Raw genomic sequence first — 17,783 nt, forward strand, 5'->3', positions numbered from 1 at the left:
ATGGACCATGCTAAATTGGTTCTCAATGTCCAAAGATACATAGATTAGGTGGATTAGTCGGTGTAGGACCTGGGAACGTTGCTCTGTCGGAGAGTTTTTGTGTTACAAGGCTTCCACAACACTCCGGCGCCTGTTCGGGTACACTGAGGGAGAATTTAGCATGGCCAATGCACCTAACCAGCACATCTTTCAGACTCTGGGAGGGAACAGGAGCACCCAGAGGAGACCTGTGCAAACACAGGGAGAACATGCAGACTTGCACAGACTGTGACTCAAGCCAGGAATCGAACCCCAGTCCCTGGTGCTGTGAAGCAGCAGCGCTAACCACTGTGCCACCGTGCACACCTGATGGGCTGAATGGCCTCCTTCCGCACTGGTGGGCTTGTATGATTCTTCTATGACTCTGAACTGTACAGGGTGTTGGTGTTTCTGCAGCTGGAGTACTGCGAACAGTTCAGGTCTCCTCACCCTTACTGAAGGGGGGATCTACTCGCATCGGAGGCCGTTCAGAGAAGGTTCACTGGGTTGATTCCTGGGGTGAAGGGGGGGATTTGTCTTATGAGCAGGTCAGGGCCTGAACCCATTGGAGTTTAGGAGAATGAGAGGGGATCTTATTGAAACATTTCAGATTCTGAGCGGGGGGAGTTGACAGGGTGGTTGTTGAGAGGATGATTCTCTTCTTTCTCTCTCTTTCTGTCTTGGGAGATCAAATTGAAGTATACAAGATGATAAAAGGTATGGATAAAGTAGACGTGGAGCGGATGCTTCCTCTTGTGGGGCATTCTAGGACGAGAGGTCATAGTCTTAGGGTAAGGGGTAGTAAGCTTAAAACAGAGTTGAAGAGAAACTACTTCTCCCAAAGGGAATTTGCTACCCCAAAGTGCAGTGGATGCTGGAACAGTGAGTAAATTTAAGGGGGAGTTAGACAGATTTTTAATTGGTAATGAGGTGAAGGGTTATGGGGACAAGGAGCATATCAGCCACGATCAGATGGCGGAGCAACTTGATGGGCTGAATGGCCTAATTCTGCTCCTGACCCTCTGGCGGTGCGGCACTGCCTCGGCGCTGACCCTCCGGCGGTGCGGCGCGAGGCAGAGGAGGGGTGCGGGGGAGGTGGGGGCTAGGTGATACGGTTTGGGGGTTTTGAATGGGGGTGGTGGTGTTGGGGAGGGGCCACTTCCTGCGTGCTTCGCCTACTGACTGATTCTCTTTTCCTCCCGGACGCCGTGCAGGCGATTGGCGGCAGCACCCAGATGAGTGGCATGGCAGCGCTGGCGGCTGCTGCAGCTGCCACCCAAAAGATCCCGCCGACCACCATCTCCACCGTGCTCGGCGTCCCCGGATCCACCATGATCAAGACCGTCGCCGTCGCCCCCGGCTCCACGCTGCCCGCTACTGTCAAGATGTCATCATCTCCCATTATGGTAGGTCACGACTTCCCGTTGCCTGTGTGTGGGCGCGTATCTGCCTCTTTTTAATACCAAAATATTCACCCCCACCCCCATCCACCTGTGGGCAATGGCTTTTCCCCATGGCGTCTGCTGCCCTTGTCCTGCTAGGAGTTAAAAAAAAGTGTCAAAAGAGCCTTGATGAGTTGCTGTGGTGCATCTTGTAGATGGTACACACTGCTGCCGCTGTGCAGAGGGAGTTAATGTCGATGGTGGGTGGTTAGCGCGTCGATCGGGCTGCTTTGTCCCGTGAACATTTGTATCTTTATTCCTTCGTAGGGATGTGGGAGTGAGGGCAGCATTTATTGACCATGCCTAATTACTCCTTTGAACTGAGTGTCTGCCTCGTGGTTGTTTCGGTGGGGTGGGGTGGGGGCAATTAAGTATTGACCACGTTGCTGCAGGACTGAAGTCCCATGTCAGCCAGACCGGGTTAAGGACGGCAGATTTCCTTCCCCCCCCCCGAAGGGAGACATTGGTGAACCAGAAGATTTTTTAACCACAGTCGATAGTTTCACCAGGATGAGCTTTATCGTCCCAGATTTTAGTATTAATAGAATTTAAATTTCACTCGCTGCCGAGATGGGATTTTGAGCCTGTGTCAGATGATTTGGGCCTCTGCGCGGCACAGTAACACAGTGGTTAGATGGCTGCCTCACAGCACCAGGGAGTCGGGTTTGATTCTCGGGTCGGGTCACTGTCTGCGTGGAGTCTGCATGTTCTCCCCGTGTCTGCGTGGGTTTCCTCCGGGTGCTCCAGTTTCCTCCCACAGTCCAAAGAGGTGTAGTTTAGGTGGATTGGCCGTGCTAAATTGTCCCTTAACGTTGGGGAACCAGCAGGATAAATACGTGGGGGCAGGGCCCTGGTGGGATTGTGGCTGGTGCGGCCTCCTGTACTGTGGGGATTCTCTGATTACCAGTTCTAGTGACATTACCCACTGCGCTTCTGCCTCTTTTCGAGTGTTGTCAGAGCTGCGAGTGGGAGAGTATTCCATCATACTCCTGACTTGTGCCTTGTAGATGGTGGACAGGCTTGGGGTGGGGGTGGGGGGGGGGGGGGGGGTGGAGTCAGGAAGTGAGTTACTCTCCACAGGATTCCCAGCCTCTGACCTGCTCTTGGAGCCACAGTATTTACATGGCTGGGTCCAGTTCAGTCTGCCCAGCCAGATCCTCCTACCAGCCTTGCTGCATGTGGACAGGGAGCGCGCCAGACTGTGACTAGTCACCAGAGCCTCTGCAGAGTTAGCAGCGAGGGTGTGTGTCCATGTGGGGCCTGGCAGCGCCTGTCTGTCTGTTGATTATTTACCTGTTCCTCTTGCCTCTCTTCTCCCCCCACCCCGCCAGGTGAGCAATCCAGCCACACGGATGTTGAAGACCGCAGCGGCTCAGGTGGGGACGTCGAGCACTCCGGGGACGCCCATGCGACCCATCATCACCGTTCACAAGTCCGGCACAGTGACGGTGGCACAGCAGGCACAGGTGGTCACCACGGTGGTGGGAGGGGTGACTAAGACCATCACGCTGGTGAAGAGCCCCCTCTCCATGGCGGGTGGCAGTGCACTGGTAACTATCACCACTCAGGGTATTGTGTCCCTCCTCCCCCACCCCACCTTCTCGGCCTCCCATCCCCGGATGAGGCTGTTTGCCTGATGGGCTGGTGAGTCCTCCCCCACTCTGACCTCTGGTTGTGTGTGTTTGCCTTCACCCAGATCTCCAGCCTGGGGAAGATGGTGTCGTTGGTTCAGACGAAGCCCATCCAGTCGGGGGTGGTGACGGGGCAGGCGACCTCGAGCCCGGTCACGCAGTATATCCAGGTGTGTGCGCGAGGCGAGCTCTGTACGTTTATAACGAGCAGGGAGCTTGTTGCATTAGGCAAAGAAACAGATTACCTCAGGACGTCCGCGAGTGTTTAGCAGTCACTGAGGACTCTGTTTTTAAAAGAGCTGTGATGCAGGAAATACCCATTGCGCACAGCAAGATCCCACAGCGCGAAAACGACCCACTTTTGTGTGGTTAAGAGTTAGATTTCGGGCCCCAAGTCACATGGCTGAAGCCCCACTTCACTTTCTGCAGATGTGGCTCTGAGAAATCCTATAGCCATTGGAGAGCGGAGGCAGACCTGTGGCTCAACAGCTCATCCGAAATACAGCAGTGCGGCGCCCCCTCGGCGCTGACCCTCCCGCAGTGCGGCGCCCCCTCGGCGCTGACCCTCCCGCGGTGCGGCGCCCCCTCGGCGCTGACCCTCCCGCGGTGCGGCGCCCCCTCGGTGCTGACCCTCCCACAGTGCGGCCTCGCATATTAAACCTGTTACCTGAATGTGTCTTGAATGCCTCTGTCTCGGTCTCTTTGCCATCATTTCCTCCTTTCTCTTTCCCTTCGCTGATAATGTTGTTCCCTGATTGTTGGTTGTTGCCTTTGCCGGCTCTAACCCTGTGTTTCCCTCTCGGTCGGGCTGCCGGGGGCATCGCAGACCAAGGGCCCACTCCCGCCGGGGGCCACCATCCTGAAGCTGGTCACGTCGGCTGACGGCAAGCCCACCACCATCATCACCACCACGCAGACGGGCGGCACCCCTGTGTCCAAGCCCACCATCCTGGGCATCAGCAGCATGACACCCAATGCCACGAACAAGCCGGGCACCACCACCATCATCAAGACCATCCCAGTGTCAGCACTCATGGCTCAGCAGGGAACCGCAGGTAATGGCGATGGGGAGTGGGGAGCGAGTGCTTGGGACGATGGGGGTGTCTGAGCTCATAGAAACTGCAGTACAGAAGGAGGCCATTCAGCCCATTGAGTCTGCACCAGCCGCAATCCCACCTATTTACCTTGACACTAAGGGGCAGTTGGGTTGATGAAGCCAGAACTAGGAATCTTTCTTCACTGGGTGCATCTTTTGATTTGATTTATTTTTGACATACAGTGGAAAGAATTCTTTCTTGCGCACTATACAGACAAAGCATACCGTTCATAGAGAAGAAAAGGAGAGACTGTACTAGTGTTACAGTCATAGCTAGGATGTAGAGAAAGATCAACTTAATGTGAGACAGGTCTATTCAAAAGTCTGACAGCAGCAGGGAAGAAGCTGATCTTGAGTCGGTTGGTACGTGACTCAGACTTTTGTATCTTTTTCCCGAAGGAAGAAGGTGGAAGAGAGAATGTCCGGGGTGTGTGGGGTCCTTAACTATGCTGGGGTTGCTTTTCCGGGGCCACGTGAAGTGTAGACCGAATCAATGGATGGGAGGCTGGTTTGCATGATGGATTGAGCTACATTCACGACCCTTTGTAGTTTCTTACGGTTTTGGGAAGCAGGAGCCCATACCAAGCTGTGAAACAACCAGAAAGAATGCTTTCTTTGGGTGCATCTGTAAAAATTGGTGAGAGTCGGAGCTGACACGCTAAATTTCCTTAGTCTTCTGAGAAAGTAGAGGTGTTGGTGAGCTTTCTTAATATAGTGTTGGCATGGGGGGGTGTCCAGGGCAGGTTGTTAGCGATCTGGACATCTAAAAGCTTGACGCTCTCGACCATTTCTACTTCGTTGATGTAGACAGGGGCATGTTCTCCTTTATGTTTCCTGAAGTCGATGACAATCTCCTTCATTTTGTTGACATTGAGGGAGAGATTATTGTCATCACACCAGTTCACCAGATTCTCTCTCTCATTCTTGTACTCTGCCTCATTGTTGTTTGAGACCCCGACCCAGTACGGTGGTGTCATCAGCAAACTTGAAAATTGGATTGGAGGGGAATTTGGCTGCACAGTAATGGGTGTATAAGGAGTATAGTAGGGGACTGAGACATAGTCTTGTGGGGCACCAGTATTGAGGAAGGGGTTTGTTCCATCCCTTAGCTGTTCTCTCCTGCCCAGTGTCCCAGTCATCCCCTAGTCTTTGAAAACCAAACTAACAGATATAAAAATAATCAACTATTTGATTGGCCGCTGCAACTAAGCAGCAGAATTTTCAAAGGAAAATTTAAATTAAATGTGATTATGGGGCTAGTGAGTCATTACGTTCCCAGTGACGCACACTGGTGTGCAGCCCTCGATTTACAGGTGCTGAAAGTACTGGATTAGCCCATGTCCCTCGCCTGGACATCTTAATACAATTCATCAAATCATAAAATCCCTACAGTGCAGAAGGAGGCCATTCAGTCTGCACTAACAACAATCACATCTAGGCCCTATCTGCATAATCCCATATTTACCCTGCTAATCACCCTGACACTAAGGGGCAATTTAGAATGGCTAATCCACCTCACCTGCACATCCTTGGGAGGAATGATCTTGTAAATTGAGTTTGTGTCTTTTTATGTGCCCTGTTTGTAAACACAAGTCCTCACTCACCTGATGAAGGGGTAGTGCTCCAAAAGCTTGTGCCGCCAAACAAACCTGTTGGACTTTTAACCTGGTGTTTTGAGACTACTTACTGTGGAATGAAACCGGAGCACCCCGAGGAAACCCACACAGATATGGGGAGGACGTGCAGACTCTGCACAGACAGTGACCCGAGGCTGGGAATTGAACCCAGGTCCCTGGTGCTGTTAGGCAGCAGTGCTAACCACTGTGCTGCCAACTGTTCCGAGTTTTGCCAGAGTGGGCTGGTTGTGTACGATTACTGCTCTGCCTGTTGTGGGCAGCTGAGGGGACGCACCCGTTTGGTGCTATCGGGACGTCACGGGCCCTTAACATGTTTCAGCAATGTTCAAATACCCGGATAGTGAGCTGGCCGCCTTGACATATTTTATTTTTAACCTAGGCGTGACGAGCAACACTGGGATAAAATCCCCGATCACCATCTTCACCACCAAGGTGATGACGTCGGGGACGAACAGCCCTGCCAAAATCATCACCGCCGTGCCCAAGATCAGCGGAGGGACGGGGCAGCAAGGACTGACGCAGGTTAGTGCGCGTGGTGCAGAGCGGCACCGAACCAAGGGTGGCCTAACCGGGGTCCCTGACACAAGTGGTAAGAGCTGCACGCAGATACAGCAAGCAATACAGGGACTCAGCGGAGAGTGTCGACACTTTTATGTCCTGCTCTGAGCAGAATCTCAGAGCAGGACCAGGCTGTTTGGGCCACCGTGTCTGTGTCATTTCCTTTGGAAAAGTATTTTAATGTTTACTTACTGTCATCAGTAGGTTTACATAAACACTGCAATGAAGTTACCGTGAAAATCCCCTAGTCGCCACACTCCGGTAGCTGCTCAGATACACTGAGTGAGAATTTAGCACAGCCAATGCATCTAACCAGCGCATCATAGAAACCCTACAGTGCAGAAGGAGGCTATTCGGCCCATCGAGTCTGCACCGATCACAATCCCACCCAGGCCCTACCCCCATATCCCTACATATTTACCCACTAATTCCCTTTAACCTACACATCTCATGACGCTAAGGGGCAATTTTTTTATTTAGCACGGCCAATCAACCCAACCCGCACATGTTTGGACTGTGGGAGGAAACTGGAGCACCCGGAGGAAACCGACGCAGACATGAGGGGATTGTGCAAACTCCACACAGACAGTGATTCAAGAAGGGAATCGAACCCGGGTCCTGGTGCTGTGAGGCAGCAGTACTAACCACTGTGCCGCCCACATCGAGACATCAAAATAGTCACGCGCTTTCCCCCACCCACAGGACACTTCTCCCTTGGGGAAGTGGGGAGGGGGCAACTAACAAGGCCTGGGCATACGCAGTGAATGGTAAGATGCTAGGAGGAACAGAGGGACCTCGGAGTGCATGTCCATTGATTCCTGAAGGCAGCAGGACAGGTAGATAAGGTGGCTAAGACGGTAAATGGGGATACATGCCTTTATTTAACTGAATAGAATACAAGGGCAGGGAGGTTGTGATGGAGCTCTCTAAAACACTGGTTAGGCCACAGTGCCATCCAGTCGTCATTGGGCCCACAGTGGGTGGGGGGGGAATCGCACCCACAATCCCGAGTGGGGGCCAAGAGCAGTTCCCACCGAACCGTCACTGAGGTTATTGGTTGGGTTTTGTTGTTTTGGGAGCGGAGGGTGGTGGTAGGAACAGGTCGCAGTGAGGGAGGACTTGGTTTGGTGCTTTCGTGTTTCCTTTCTTGTTTAAATTTTGCCCCTCCTTCCCAGCAGGTGTTACTGAAAGGGGCCCCAGGGCAGCCAGGCACCATCCTTCGGACAGTCCCGGTCAGTGGCATGCGGCTGGTGACACCAGTTACCGTGTCGGCGGTGAAGCCTGCTGTCACCACGCTGGTGGTCAAAGGCACCACAGGTAGGTTTATTCCTTTTTGTTTTGTTTTTCAATAAATGACAATAGGAGCCGGAGGGAGACCCTCTAAGTCCGGTCCACCATTCGACACAATGCGGCTGAACCTCATCTCCACGTTTCCCGCCCTCCCATTCCCTCGCTTCCCTCGGCAGCTGGAAATCCTTCCCCCTCCCTCTTGAATCTACTCAGCGGCCGAGCTTCCTCTGGGGGGGGGTCGAGAATTCCAAAGATTCCCCGACCCTCGGTGTGAAGAGATTTCTCCGCGTCTCGGTCTAAAATGGCCGCCTTCTTACTCTGAGGCTGTGACCTCACCCCTGGATTCTGGGAGAACGGGGTAGGTTGGCCGGAGGGGAGGGGGGGATCTCCCAGTAATGATGTTCTCAAAACCCCTTTGGATTTTGAGGTGTTTTGAGGATATCGCCTCTCGTTCTTGGAAACTCTGGGGAATATTGTCTCGTTCTCCTCAACCTCCTTGTGAGACAACCACCCCCTCCCTCTCTCCCTCGTCGCGCTTCCTCTAGGTTGAATAGACCCCCCCCTTCCCTTGGACAAGGTGAGTCACTCACCTCCTGACTCCCCGAAGCCTGTCCACCATCTACAAGACACAAGTCAGGAGTGTGACAGAATATTTCCCACTCTTCTGGATGAACGTGGCTCCAGCAGCACTCGAGAAGGTCGTCACCATCCAGGGCAAAGCAGCCCGCTTGATTGGCACCACATTTACAAACATTCATGGTGAATATCTGGGGCTCAGTAGCAGCAGTGTGTACTATCAGCAAGACACACTGCAGCAATTCGCCAAAGATCCTTAGACAGCACCTTCCAAACCCACGACCACTTCCACCCAGAAGGACAAGGGCAGCAGGTACCTGGGAGCACCACTACCTGCAAGTTCCCCTCCGAGCCACTCACCATTCCGACTGGGAAACATATCAGCGGTTCCTTTGCAGTCGCTGGGTCAAAATCCTGGAATTCCCTCCCTAACGGCATTGCGAGTCAACCCACAGCATGTGGACTGCAGTGATTCAACAAGGCAGCTCACCACCACCTTCTCAAAGGCAGCTAGGGGTGGGCAATAAATACTGGCCCAGCCAGTGACACCCATGTCCCACAAACGAACAAAAAAAGGGACCAAAATTTAACAGTGTGGTCTCACTGATGTCCTGCCTGTTCAATTATTTGCAATCAAAATTAACTCACTCACTCATCAGTTTACCAGTCGTGTACCATTTTGTTTCTCCCTGACCCACCCCACATCCACTGACTTGCCTGATGGGTCTTTGTTAGATTCTGCAGGCAGTCAATGGATCGTGGCTTCTGTGGCAATCACTCCAGGATTGGGATCCAGAAATAGAGAGGTCATGCGATACTTGCACCGGGTTTCGGTACGGCCACATTGCGTGTGCAGTCCGCCTCCTAAGAAAGGGTAGAGTTGCGTCACAAGCTGGTACAGCAAAGGTTCACTCAATTGGGGTCCTCAGGATGAGGATGGTGGGAGGGGCAAGTCCTACAGTGAGAGGTTGAGTAAATTGTGCCTTTATTCTGTGGAGTTTCAAACAAGAGACAATTTCATGCAGACGTGCAAGATTCTGAAGGGGGTTTGGCGGGGTTGAGGAGAGATTGCCTCTGTTGCGCAGTGAACTTTAAACTCATGGGGGAGGGGAATAATCTCAGGATAAATGGGAGGGGTGTAGGGAGGTGCGAGCATAACCGGTGGCACTGTGGTTAGCGCTGCTGCCTCACAGTGCTAGGGACCTGGGTTTAATTCTGGCCTCGGGTCACTGTCTGTGCGGAGCCTGCACATTCTGCGTGGGTTTCCTCCAGGTGCTCTGGTTTCCTCCCACAGTCCAAGGATGTGCGGGTTAGGTGGATTGGCCGTGCTAAACTGCCCCTTAGTGTCAGATTAGCAAGGTAAATATGTGGGGTTATAGGGATAGGGCCTGGATGGATTTGTTGCCGGTCGAGGCTTGATAGGCTGAATAGCTTTCATCTGCATTGTTGGGACTCTGTGACTGCATTCTACGATTTGGGACTAAGATAAAGAGAAATTTCTTCAGTCAAAAGATTGTGAACCTATGAAATTCTCAACTCCACTGAGCTTTTAGCCATGATGAAATTGAATGGCAGGGCATGCTTGACAGGCCATCTGGTCTACTCATTTCCTTGTCTTCCTGGTGGCACAAACCCTGTGGCTGGGATATGGATGCAAATCTTCTGATTCTGCCCCACCTGGGTTTAATTCTCTGTCATTCTGTCTCGCGAGACTGGGATTCCTCACCCCCCACCCCCAACCTCCCCCAAGCTTAGTCCTTGCTCTTCCTCACTCTCTCGATGCTCGCACCTTCCGCAGGCGTGACCACACTCGGCACTGTGACGGGCTCCCTCGGAGGGACCGCTGGCGTCGGGGCCGCCACCAGCCTCACCGGCACCATGGGCACTTTCTCCAGCCAGCTGATCAACCCGGCAGTCATCACCGTCTCGGGGGCACAGTCGGGCCTGGCAGCGACGGGCAACTTCACCAGCACCACCACCCCGTCCATAGTAATGCAGGTACAGTCCAGCTTCGATCTGAGGTATATCCAACATTCTATAATAAATGCGGACTTGTCCACCTGGATATGAAGAATAAAAAGACTATCATTCAGGTGAGGGGAAAGTCCACAGTGTTGCACTGCAGAGCGGTCTGGGTGCCTCCATCATGTACAAACTTAGTATTGTTATGAAGCAGAGGTAGATCCCACCCCCTGCCCCCCCCCAACTCCGAGAACTAATGCCACTCAGAGGAGTTACCTTGTCTCATCTGTAAAAGTGAGTGTGAAGTGGTACAATCTGCACTTCAGCAACTTGTCCTGGTTAAATCAAAATAACCCCCCGGCACACACTCTAATGTCGACAATTTATTTATTTAACTAACAATGAACGAGTTAACTATTAACAAACCGAATACAACACAATTCTAATGGAATGCTGTTCAGATAAATACAATTCCCACTCATTAACAAAAAATAGAGTTTTAGTCACTTTCTAAATTACAACCAAGTTTTGTGTCTTGCAGGATATTCTGGGCTTTCTCTGTTGATTCTTCTTCCTCCTTTGCTACCAAGATGCCGCTTTCTCTTAAGACATCAATGAAAGTAAAAGCTGAATTAAGAGCTGTTACTCGGGCAGATGGCAATTGCTCTCTGCCTTTGTCCCACTGCCCTCTTCTTTTATACCTGTGATGACATATCAATATCCCCCACAATAGGAGTGGTCCTAGGTTGCCAAAACCATCGGATTTAAATTTAATAGGTTCTTGGTATCTAAGTGCCTAATTCAAATTGATTGGCTGAATTTTTTTAAAAAAATTAAAAGCCTATTGCCTTGGTAACCCTGCTGCTTGGTCTTCTGATGCAAATGTTTCATTTTGGGTACTCTACATGCTTTTTTTTAGTTTCTAAGCACAGAAAAGGCGCCACCTTTTTAACGAGACTATGCAAGGCTTTCTCCCTAGTATTTTACAATGTTACAAACACCAATCTACAATTACTGTACCCAACTTCACACCAGTGTACAGCTACAGCCAGTGATCAGGAAGGGAAATGGGATGTTACTCTGTATCGTGGGGTGGGGATGGAATATTAAAGGCAGGAAGTCTTGCCCCAACAGGGCATTGGTGTTTCTATAGCTGGAGTACTGCAAACAGTTCTGGTCTCCTTACCCATACTGAAGGAGGGATGTACTCACATCGGAAGCCGTTCAGAGAAGGTTCACTGGGCCGATTTCTGGGGTGAAGGGAGGTTTTTGTCTTATGAGGAAAAAGTTGAGCAAGTCAAGGCCTGAACCCATTGGAGTTTAGAAGAATGAGAGGGGATCTTACTGAAACATCTCAGATTCTGAGGGGAGCTGGAAAGGGGTTTGAGGCCTCTTTAATCTGCAGTTCCTAAAACCCTCCCAATCTCTAACTTCCTCCAGCCCCTACAACCCTCCCCATCTCTGCAACCACCTCCAGCCCCTACAACCCTCCCCATCTCTGCAACCTCCTCCAGCCCCTACAACCCTCCCCATCTCTGCAACCTCCTCCAGCCCCTACAACCCTCCCCATCTCTGCAACCTCCTCCAGCCCCTACAACCCTCCCCATCTCTGCAACCTCCTCCAGCCCCTACAACCCTCCCCATCTCTGCAACCTCCTCCAGCCCCTACAACCCTCCCCATCTCTGCAACCTCCTCCAGCCCCTACTACCCTCCCCATCTCTGCAACCTCCTCCAGCCCCTACAACCCTCCCCATCTCTGCAACCTCCTCCAGCCCCTACAACCCTCCCCATCTCTGCAACCTCCTCCAGCCCCTACAACCCTCCCCATCTCTGCAACCACCTACATATCACCCAGATCTCTGCACTCCTCTAATTCCGGCCTCTAGAACTTCTAAGCTTTGGAACTTCCTCCCCAAAACCTCACCTGTGCCATTCTCTGCTCTTCACCACCCCCTACTTCCCTCTCTTCCTAATCGCTCTCTTGCTGACTGTCCCATTATTTCCCCATGGGACTCGGTGATGACCTGATTTTGCGATGTGCCATGTGCATTGCAGTTTAGCAATACCAGCTTGCATTTCTATAGGACCTTTGGCATGTAGTACACAGCGAGATATGCCCCCTGGTTTAGAGAGTCAACCTGATCACCTGCCTTTATTTACCTCCCTTCCCCCTCCTTTCCAGACTGGCGCCGAGGCCACGCGGGTCACGTTAATCGCTACACCCTCTGGGGTTGAGACCACGTCGATCCAGGAGCTGCCCGTAACCATCCTTGCCTCGCCCACCAGCGAGCAGCCCTCGCTGACCCAAGTGCCCGATGGGGGACAGGCCGAGGGGCAGACGTCCAGCAGCTTGCCGCTGGTCTGCTCGAACCCACCCCACGAGACGTCGGAGACCAACACCACCAACACTGCCACCACTGTCACAGCCAACATGGGTGCCAATCAAGGTAAGGGTGGTGACATGGTGTGAGGGGGTGCTTTGCCGGGCAGTGAACATCGTGGCTGTGAGTGAGCTAACTCGGGAAAGGCCTTGCAGACGCAGGTCATAAAACCCACCCCACACACCGTTCCTTCTCCCATTTGGAATAACAGGCACCACCTGGGAATGCAAAGGTCCTTGAGTATAATATCTTATATTCAAAAACAGCACTTCTGGCAGTGTGGTGCTCCGTCAGTGCTCTGACCCTCCCTCGGCGCTGACCCTCACGCAGCGCTTCCTCAGCGCTGACCCTCGCGCGGCGCGGCGCTCTCTTGGTGCTGACCCTCACGTGGCGCTCCCTCGGCGCTGACCCTCACGTGGCGCTCCCTCGGCGCTGACCCTCCCGCGGTGCGGCGCTCCCTCGGCGCTGACCCTCCCGCGGTGCGGCGCTCCCTCGGCGCTGACCCTCCCGCGGTGCGGCGCTCCCTCGGCGCTGACCCTCCCGCGGTGCGGCGCTCCCTCGGCGCTGACCCTCCCGCGGTGCGGCGCTCCCTCGGCGCTGACCCTCCCGCGGTGCGGCGCTCCCTCGGCGCTGACCCTCCCGCGGTGCGGCGCTCCCTCGGCGCTGACCCTCCCGCGGTGCGGCGCTCCCTCGGCGCTGACCCTCCCGCGGTGCGGCGCTCCCTCGGCGCTGACCCTCCCGCGGTGCGGCGCTCCCTCGGCGCTGACCCTCCCGCGGTGCGGCGCTCCCTCGGCGCTGACCCTCCCGCGGTGCGGCGCTCCCTCGGCGCTGACCCTCCCGCGGTCTGATTTCTGTTTTTTTGGGCTTATTCTGCTACACCGAGTTCTGTCTGAGAGGAAAAGGCTGCGCTTTGCTTCAGTCTGTCCGAAGTGATTCCAGGTGTTCTCCACAGGATTGGGTGCTGTGATGGTGAGGGGGTGACCCTTGTGGCACCCTAGCTCCTGGGCTCCTCACTGCTGTGTGGGTCGGCTCCCGGTGTAGGGGGGGGGGATCCATCTGCCTGTGCCCAAATAACCTCACCTCTTTTCCGCAGTCCAGCCTCCGCCCACCAACGCACAGGGCCTCCCGGAGACAGTTCACGGGGAAACGGCAACAGCTGGCACAACAAACACAGCGACCACGGTGTCTGCAGCACAGAGCGGAGCCAACACCACTGTGACGCAGTCAACCCCAGTACCTGGCCCCTCCATCCCGGTGAGTGAGTGTCGGCATCTCTGATCCCTTTGGGCTTGCTCGAGATCAGGGTGTAGGTTTGTTTACCCCAACAACTGACAGGCTTTCACCTCCACTGTTACCCCTCCACGCCCCTCCCCCCACATGTTTCACAAACCCATTTTTTCTTATAGAGCACTGATGACTCACTCCTCAGTTGCAAAGTTAGCTCAGTTTCCAGCTTCGAGAATTAATACCCTTTCAGAACAACCATTGGACAGATCTCTTTAACAAGGCCACTTTGTTAATTCACTATTTGACGGTTCTATGTCAGAATGTGATTCTCAAACTTCAATTAAACTTGAGAAAAACATAGCAAATTTAGTTGTGCACTAACATAGCCACTGTCGCCACTGACAGGATTCTTTTTACACAAGAGGGTAAGGGTATTGAACTTACAAACAAAAGCGTAAGGACTTGAGGTAGTTTCAGAGTAAAGCTCCCTCTACACTGTCTCCATCAAACACTCCCAGGACAGGTACAGCATGGGGTTAGATACAGAGTAAAGCTCCCTCTACACTGTCCCCCATCAAACACTCCCAGGACAGGTACAGCACGGGGTTAGATACAGAACAAAGCTCTGTCTACACAGTTGGATATTTATGAAATCTTCCTTTTTGTCTCCTGCCTCCATCCCCAGGGCGTCTCCTCAAAATCAGAAGGTGGTGATGTGACAACACTGACAGAGCAGCCCACCTCTTCAAGCTCTGAGCCGGTGCCAACCCCAGATCCAGTGACTGACCCTCCACAGGCCGTCGACCAGGAGGCAGCTCCGGCCCCCACGGCGACAGAGAGCAGCCAGGGCACGGCGCCCGATCAGCTGACCCCTCCGCAGGAGCTGATGGCAGAGACACTGGCAGCGCAGGGCGAGCTGACTGGGCTGACGCCGGAGGAATTGGCGGTGACAGCGGCGGCAGAGGCAGCAGAACAGGCTGCAGTGTCCGAGGAGGTACAGGCCTTGGCACTGCAGGCTGTCCTGCAGGCCGCCCAGCAAGCTGCAATGGGTATGTACAACTCTCCCACAGTGTGACACTGCCTCAGCACTGACCCTCCTACAATGTGGCGCTCCCTCAGCACTGACCTTCCCACAGTGCGGCGCTCCCTCAGCACTGACTCCCTCCCACAGTGCGGCACTCCCTCGGCACTGACCCTCCTACAATGCGGCGCTCCCTCAGCACTGAACCTCCCACAGTGCGGCGCTCCCTCAGCACTGAACCTCCCACAGTGCGGCGCTCCCTCAGCACTGACTCCCTCCCACAGTGCGGCACTCCCTCGGCACTGAACCTCCCACAGTGCGGCGCTCCCTCAGCACTGAACCTCCCACAGTGCGGCGCTCCCTCAGCACTGAACCTCCCACAGTGCGGCGCTCCCTCAGCACTGACTCTCTCCCACAGTGCGGTGCTCCCTCGGCACGGACCCTCCGCAACAGCTACCATCACCTTGCGAATACAGTGTGATAATGAAGCACTTTGGGCTGGTTTTTGTAGTTGTAGGTGTCAAATAAATGCAGTTGTTTTGTACTGCAGCGCCAATGCTGGTAGCTTGGAATGACAGCGTGACATGCTTACATCAGGAATTTGAATTGTATTGGCCCATTGGCATCTATGTGCGAGAGGGGTTTGGGGCTGGTGAATTTGACCTGCTAGCGTTCTAGTTTTAAAAGTTGACCTGATTAATTTGCCTCGCGGTTTGTGTGCTGACGTCTCTGGTTCCTTTCCAGGTCCTGGCGAGGCGATGGACATGGCGGAGAGCGGGCAGCCATTGCCGGAGGCGGATCTGGGTCAGCTAAGCACAGAGCCCACCAAGGCCCAGCAGACAGCCCTGCCGCTAGCTGTGCTGGCTCAACAGGACCTGGCGGTACTGGTTCAGCAACAGCAGCTCCAGGCAGCTGGGCAGAGCCAGCCCCAGCTGCCCACCGAGGCCCTGGCACCAGCCGATAGCCTCAATGACCCGGCAGCCGAGAGCAACGGGCTGGGTGAGCTGGGCGCTGCCAGTGCCAGCGCCCACCAACTCTTACCTCCGGCAGCCACCGAGAGTAAGTAACCAATTCCACCGCTCCATCTCTGCCCCGTACCCAACTCCACTGTCATCCTCACCCAAACCTACACTGCCTCTCGCTGGCTGGAATCCACATCCCGCGTTACCACGGGACCCTCAACTGCCCCAATCCTCCCCCAGCCAACGTTCTGTCCTCTAAGACATCGACTCAACCAAAGCTCACCTGCCCCCACAGACAAAGCAGCAGGAATTCAGCCTCTAAAATGACTGGTGCTTCAACACTTCCATATCCAAATTCTCAACCTTGCATTCAGATCCCTCCATAGACCCTCCCTATCTCTATAACCTCCTCCAGCCCTTACAACCCTCCCTATCTCTATAACCTCCTCCAGCCCTTACAACCCTCCCTATCTCTGTAACCCCCTCCAGCCCCTACAACCCTCCCTATTGTTATAGCCTCCTGCAGACTCTTCAGTCCTCCGAGATCTCTGCACTCCTCCAATCCTGTTCGTTCTTTGTCACTGGCTTTTGTTGCTCTTTGTCACCCGCTCCCTCATGCCCAGCTCTTCTTTACTGAATGGAGAGACGTGTTACAGAATCATAGAAACTAGAAGCAGGAGTGGGTCATTCAGCCCTTCGAACCTGCCTCCGTTCATTTTAATCATTGCTGATCATCGAATTCAATATCCTGATTTCCGCCCCCTCCCCCCAATCCCTCGATCCCTTTAGCCCCAAGAGCGATATCTAATTTCTTCTTCAAATCACACAACGTTTTGGCCTCAACTACTTTCTGTGGGAGTGAATTCCACACATTCCCCACCCTCTGGGTGAAGAAATTTTTGCCCACCTCAGCCCTAAAAGATTTACCCTTTATCCTCAAACTATGACCCCTAGTTCTGGACTCCCCCATCATCAGGAACATCCTCTCTGAATCTTGTTATAATTTTATAAGTTTCTATGGGATCCCCTCTCACTCTTCTAAACTCCAGTGAATACAATCCTAACCGACTTAGTCTCTCCTCACATGACAGACCTGCCACCCCAGGAATCAGCCTGGTAAACCTTCGCTGTTCTCCCTCTATAGCAAGGAGATCCTTCCTCAGATAAGGAGACCAAAACTGCACACAATACTCCAGGTGTGGCCTCGCCAATGCTCTGTACAATTGCAGCAAAACATCCCTATCCCTGTACTCAAATCCTCTCGCTATGGAAGACAACACACCATTTGCCTTCTTTACTGCCTGCTGTACCTGTGGGCTTATTGTCAGCGACTGATCCAAGGTTTCGGTGAGTTTCCATCTCTCTCAATTTACACCCATTCAAATAATCTGTCTTCTTATTATTGCTACAGAAGTGGATAATCTCACATTTATCCACATAATTCTGCAGCTGCCATACAGAAATCCACACACACAGCCTGTCCAAATCACACTGAAGCATCTCTGCATTCTCCTCGCAGCTCACCCTCCCGCCCAACTTTGTATCATCTGCAAATCTGGAGATAATACATTCAGTTCCCTCTTCCAAATCATGTTGCCTTTTTGCTTCATACTCATCAGGGGAAGCACGAGTGTCAAAATTTCAATCTCTCACAGACTGTATTACAAGAGAAAAGGGCACTGATTGGGTTGTCAAGTCAACTGTGATTGGCAAAGCGGGGACAACAATAATAGCCAATTAAATTAATTGGCGGTCATAACATAGCCCATTTATACATGCTCAAAGCACTATACATTCATACACAGGGAACCATCCTCTGCAAATAATAGCAATATGTCGGTTGTCTCGTGCTGTCCTACCTGCAGGTTGGTGGAGTTGCTGATAGTACTGGGGATTGTCAGAGGATACAACAGGATATAGATAGGTTGGAGCCTTGGGCACAGAAATGGCAGATGGAGTTTAATTCAGAGAAATGCGAAGT

General features: G+C 53.1%; 1 protein-coding gene across 2 annotated transcripts in view; it reads left to right on the forward strand.

Annotated features, from left to right (window-relative positions):
- hcfc1b (host cell factor C1b) overlaps positions 1–17,783 on the forward strand; it is a 46,034-nt gene that overhangs the window by 16,866 nt on the left and 11,385 nt on the right. Inside the window, exons 10-20 of one of the 2 annotated variants that reach the window (XM_080204274.1) lie at positions 1,233–1,424; positions 2,792–3,010; positions 3,157–3,261; positions 3,918–4,146; positions 6,204–6,346; positions 7,558–7,699; positions 10,047–10,246; positions 12,394–12,658; positions 13,686–13,846; positions 14,505–14,868; positions 15,585–15,899. In XM_080204274.1, the coding sequence (XP_080060400.1) occupies positions 1,233–1,424; positions 2,792–3,010; positions 3,157–3,261; positions 3,918–4,146; positions 6,204–6,346; positions 7,558–7,699; positions 10,047–10,246; positions 12,394–12,658; positions 13,686–13,846; positions 14,505–14,868; positions 15,585–15,899 (2,335 nt within the window). The remainder of the gene's footprint in view (positions 1–1,232; positions 1,425–2,791; positions 3,011–3,156; positions 3,262–3,917; positions 4,147–6,203; positions 6,347–7,557; positions 7,700–10,046; positions 10,247–12,393; positions 12,659–13,685; positions 13,847–14,504; positions 14,869–15,584; positions 15,900–17,783) is intronic. The other variant, XM_080204275.1, reaches the window with a different exon arrangement.

Source organism: Carcharhinus amblyrhynchos, chromosome 15, assembly GCF_965287045.1.
Source record: "Carcharhinus amblyrhynchos chromosome 15, sCarAmb.v2.hapA, whole genome shotgun sequence".
Taxonomy (NCBI): domain Eukaryota; kingdom Metazoa; phylum Chordata; class Chondrichthyes; order Carcharhiniformes; family Carcharhinidae; genus Carcharhinus; species Carcharhinus amblyrhynchos.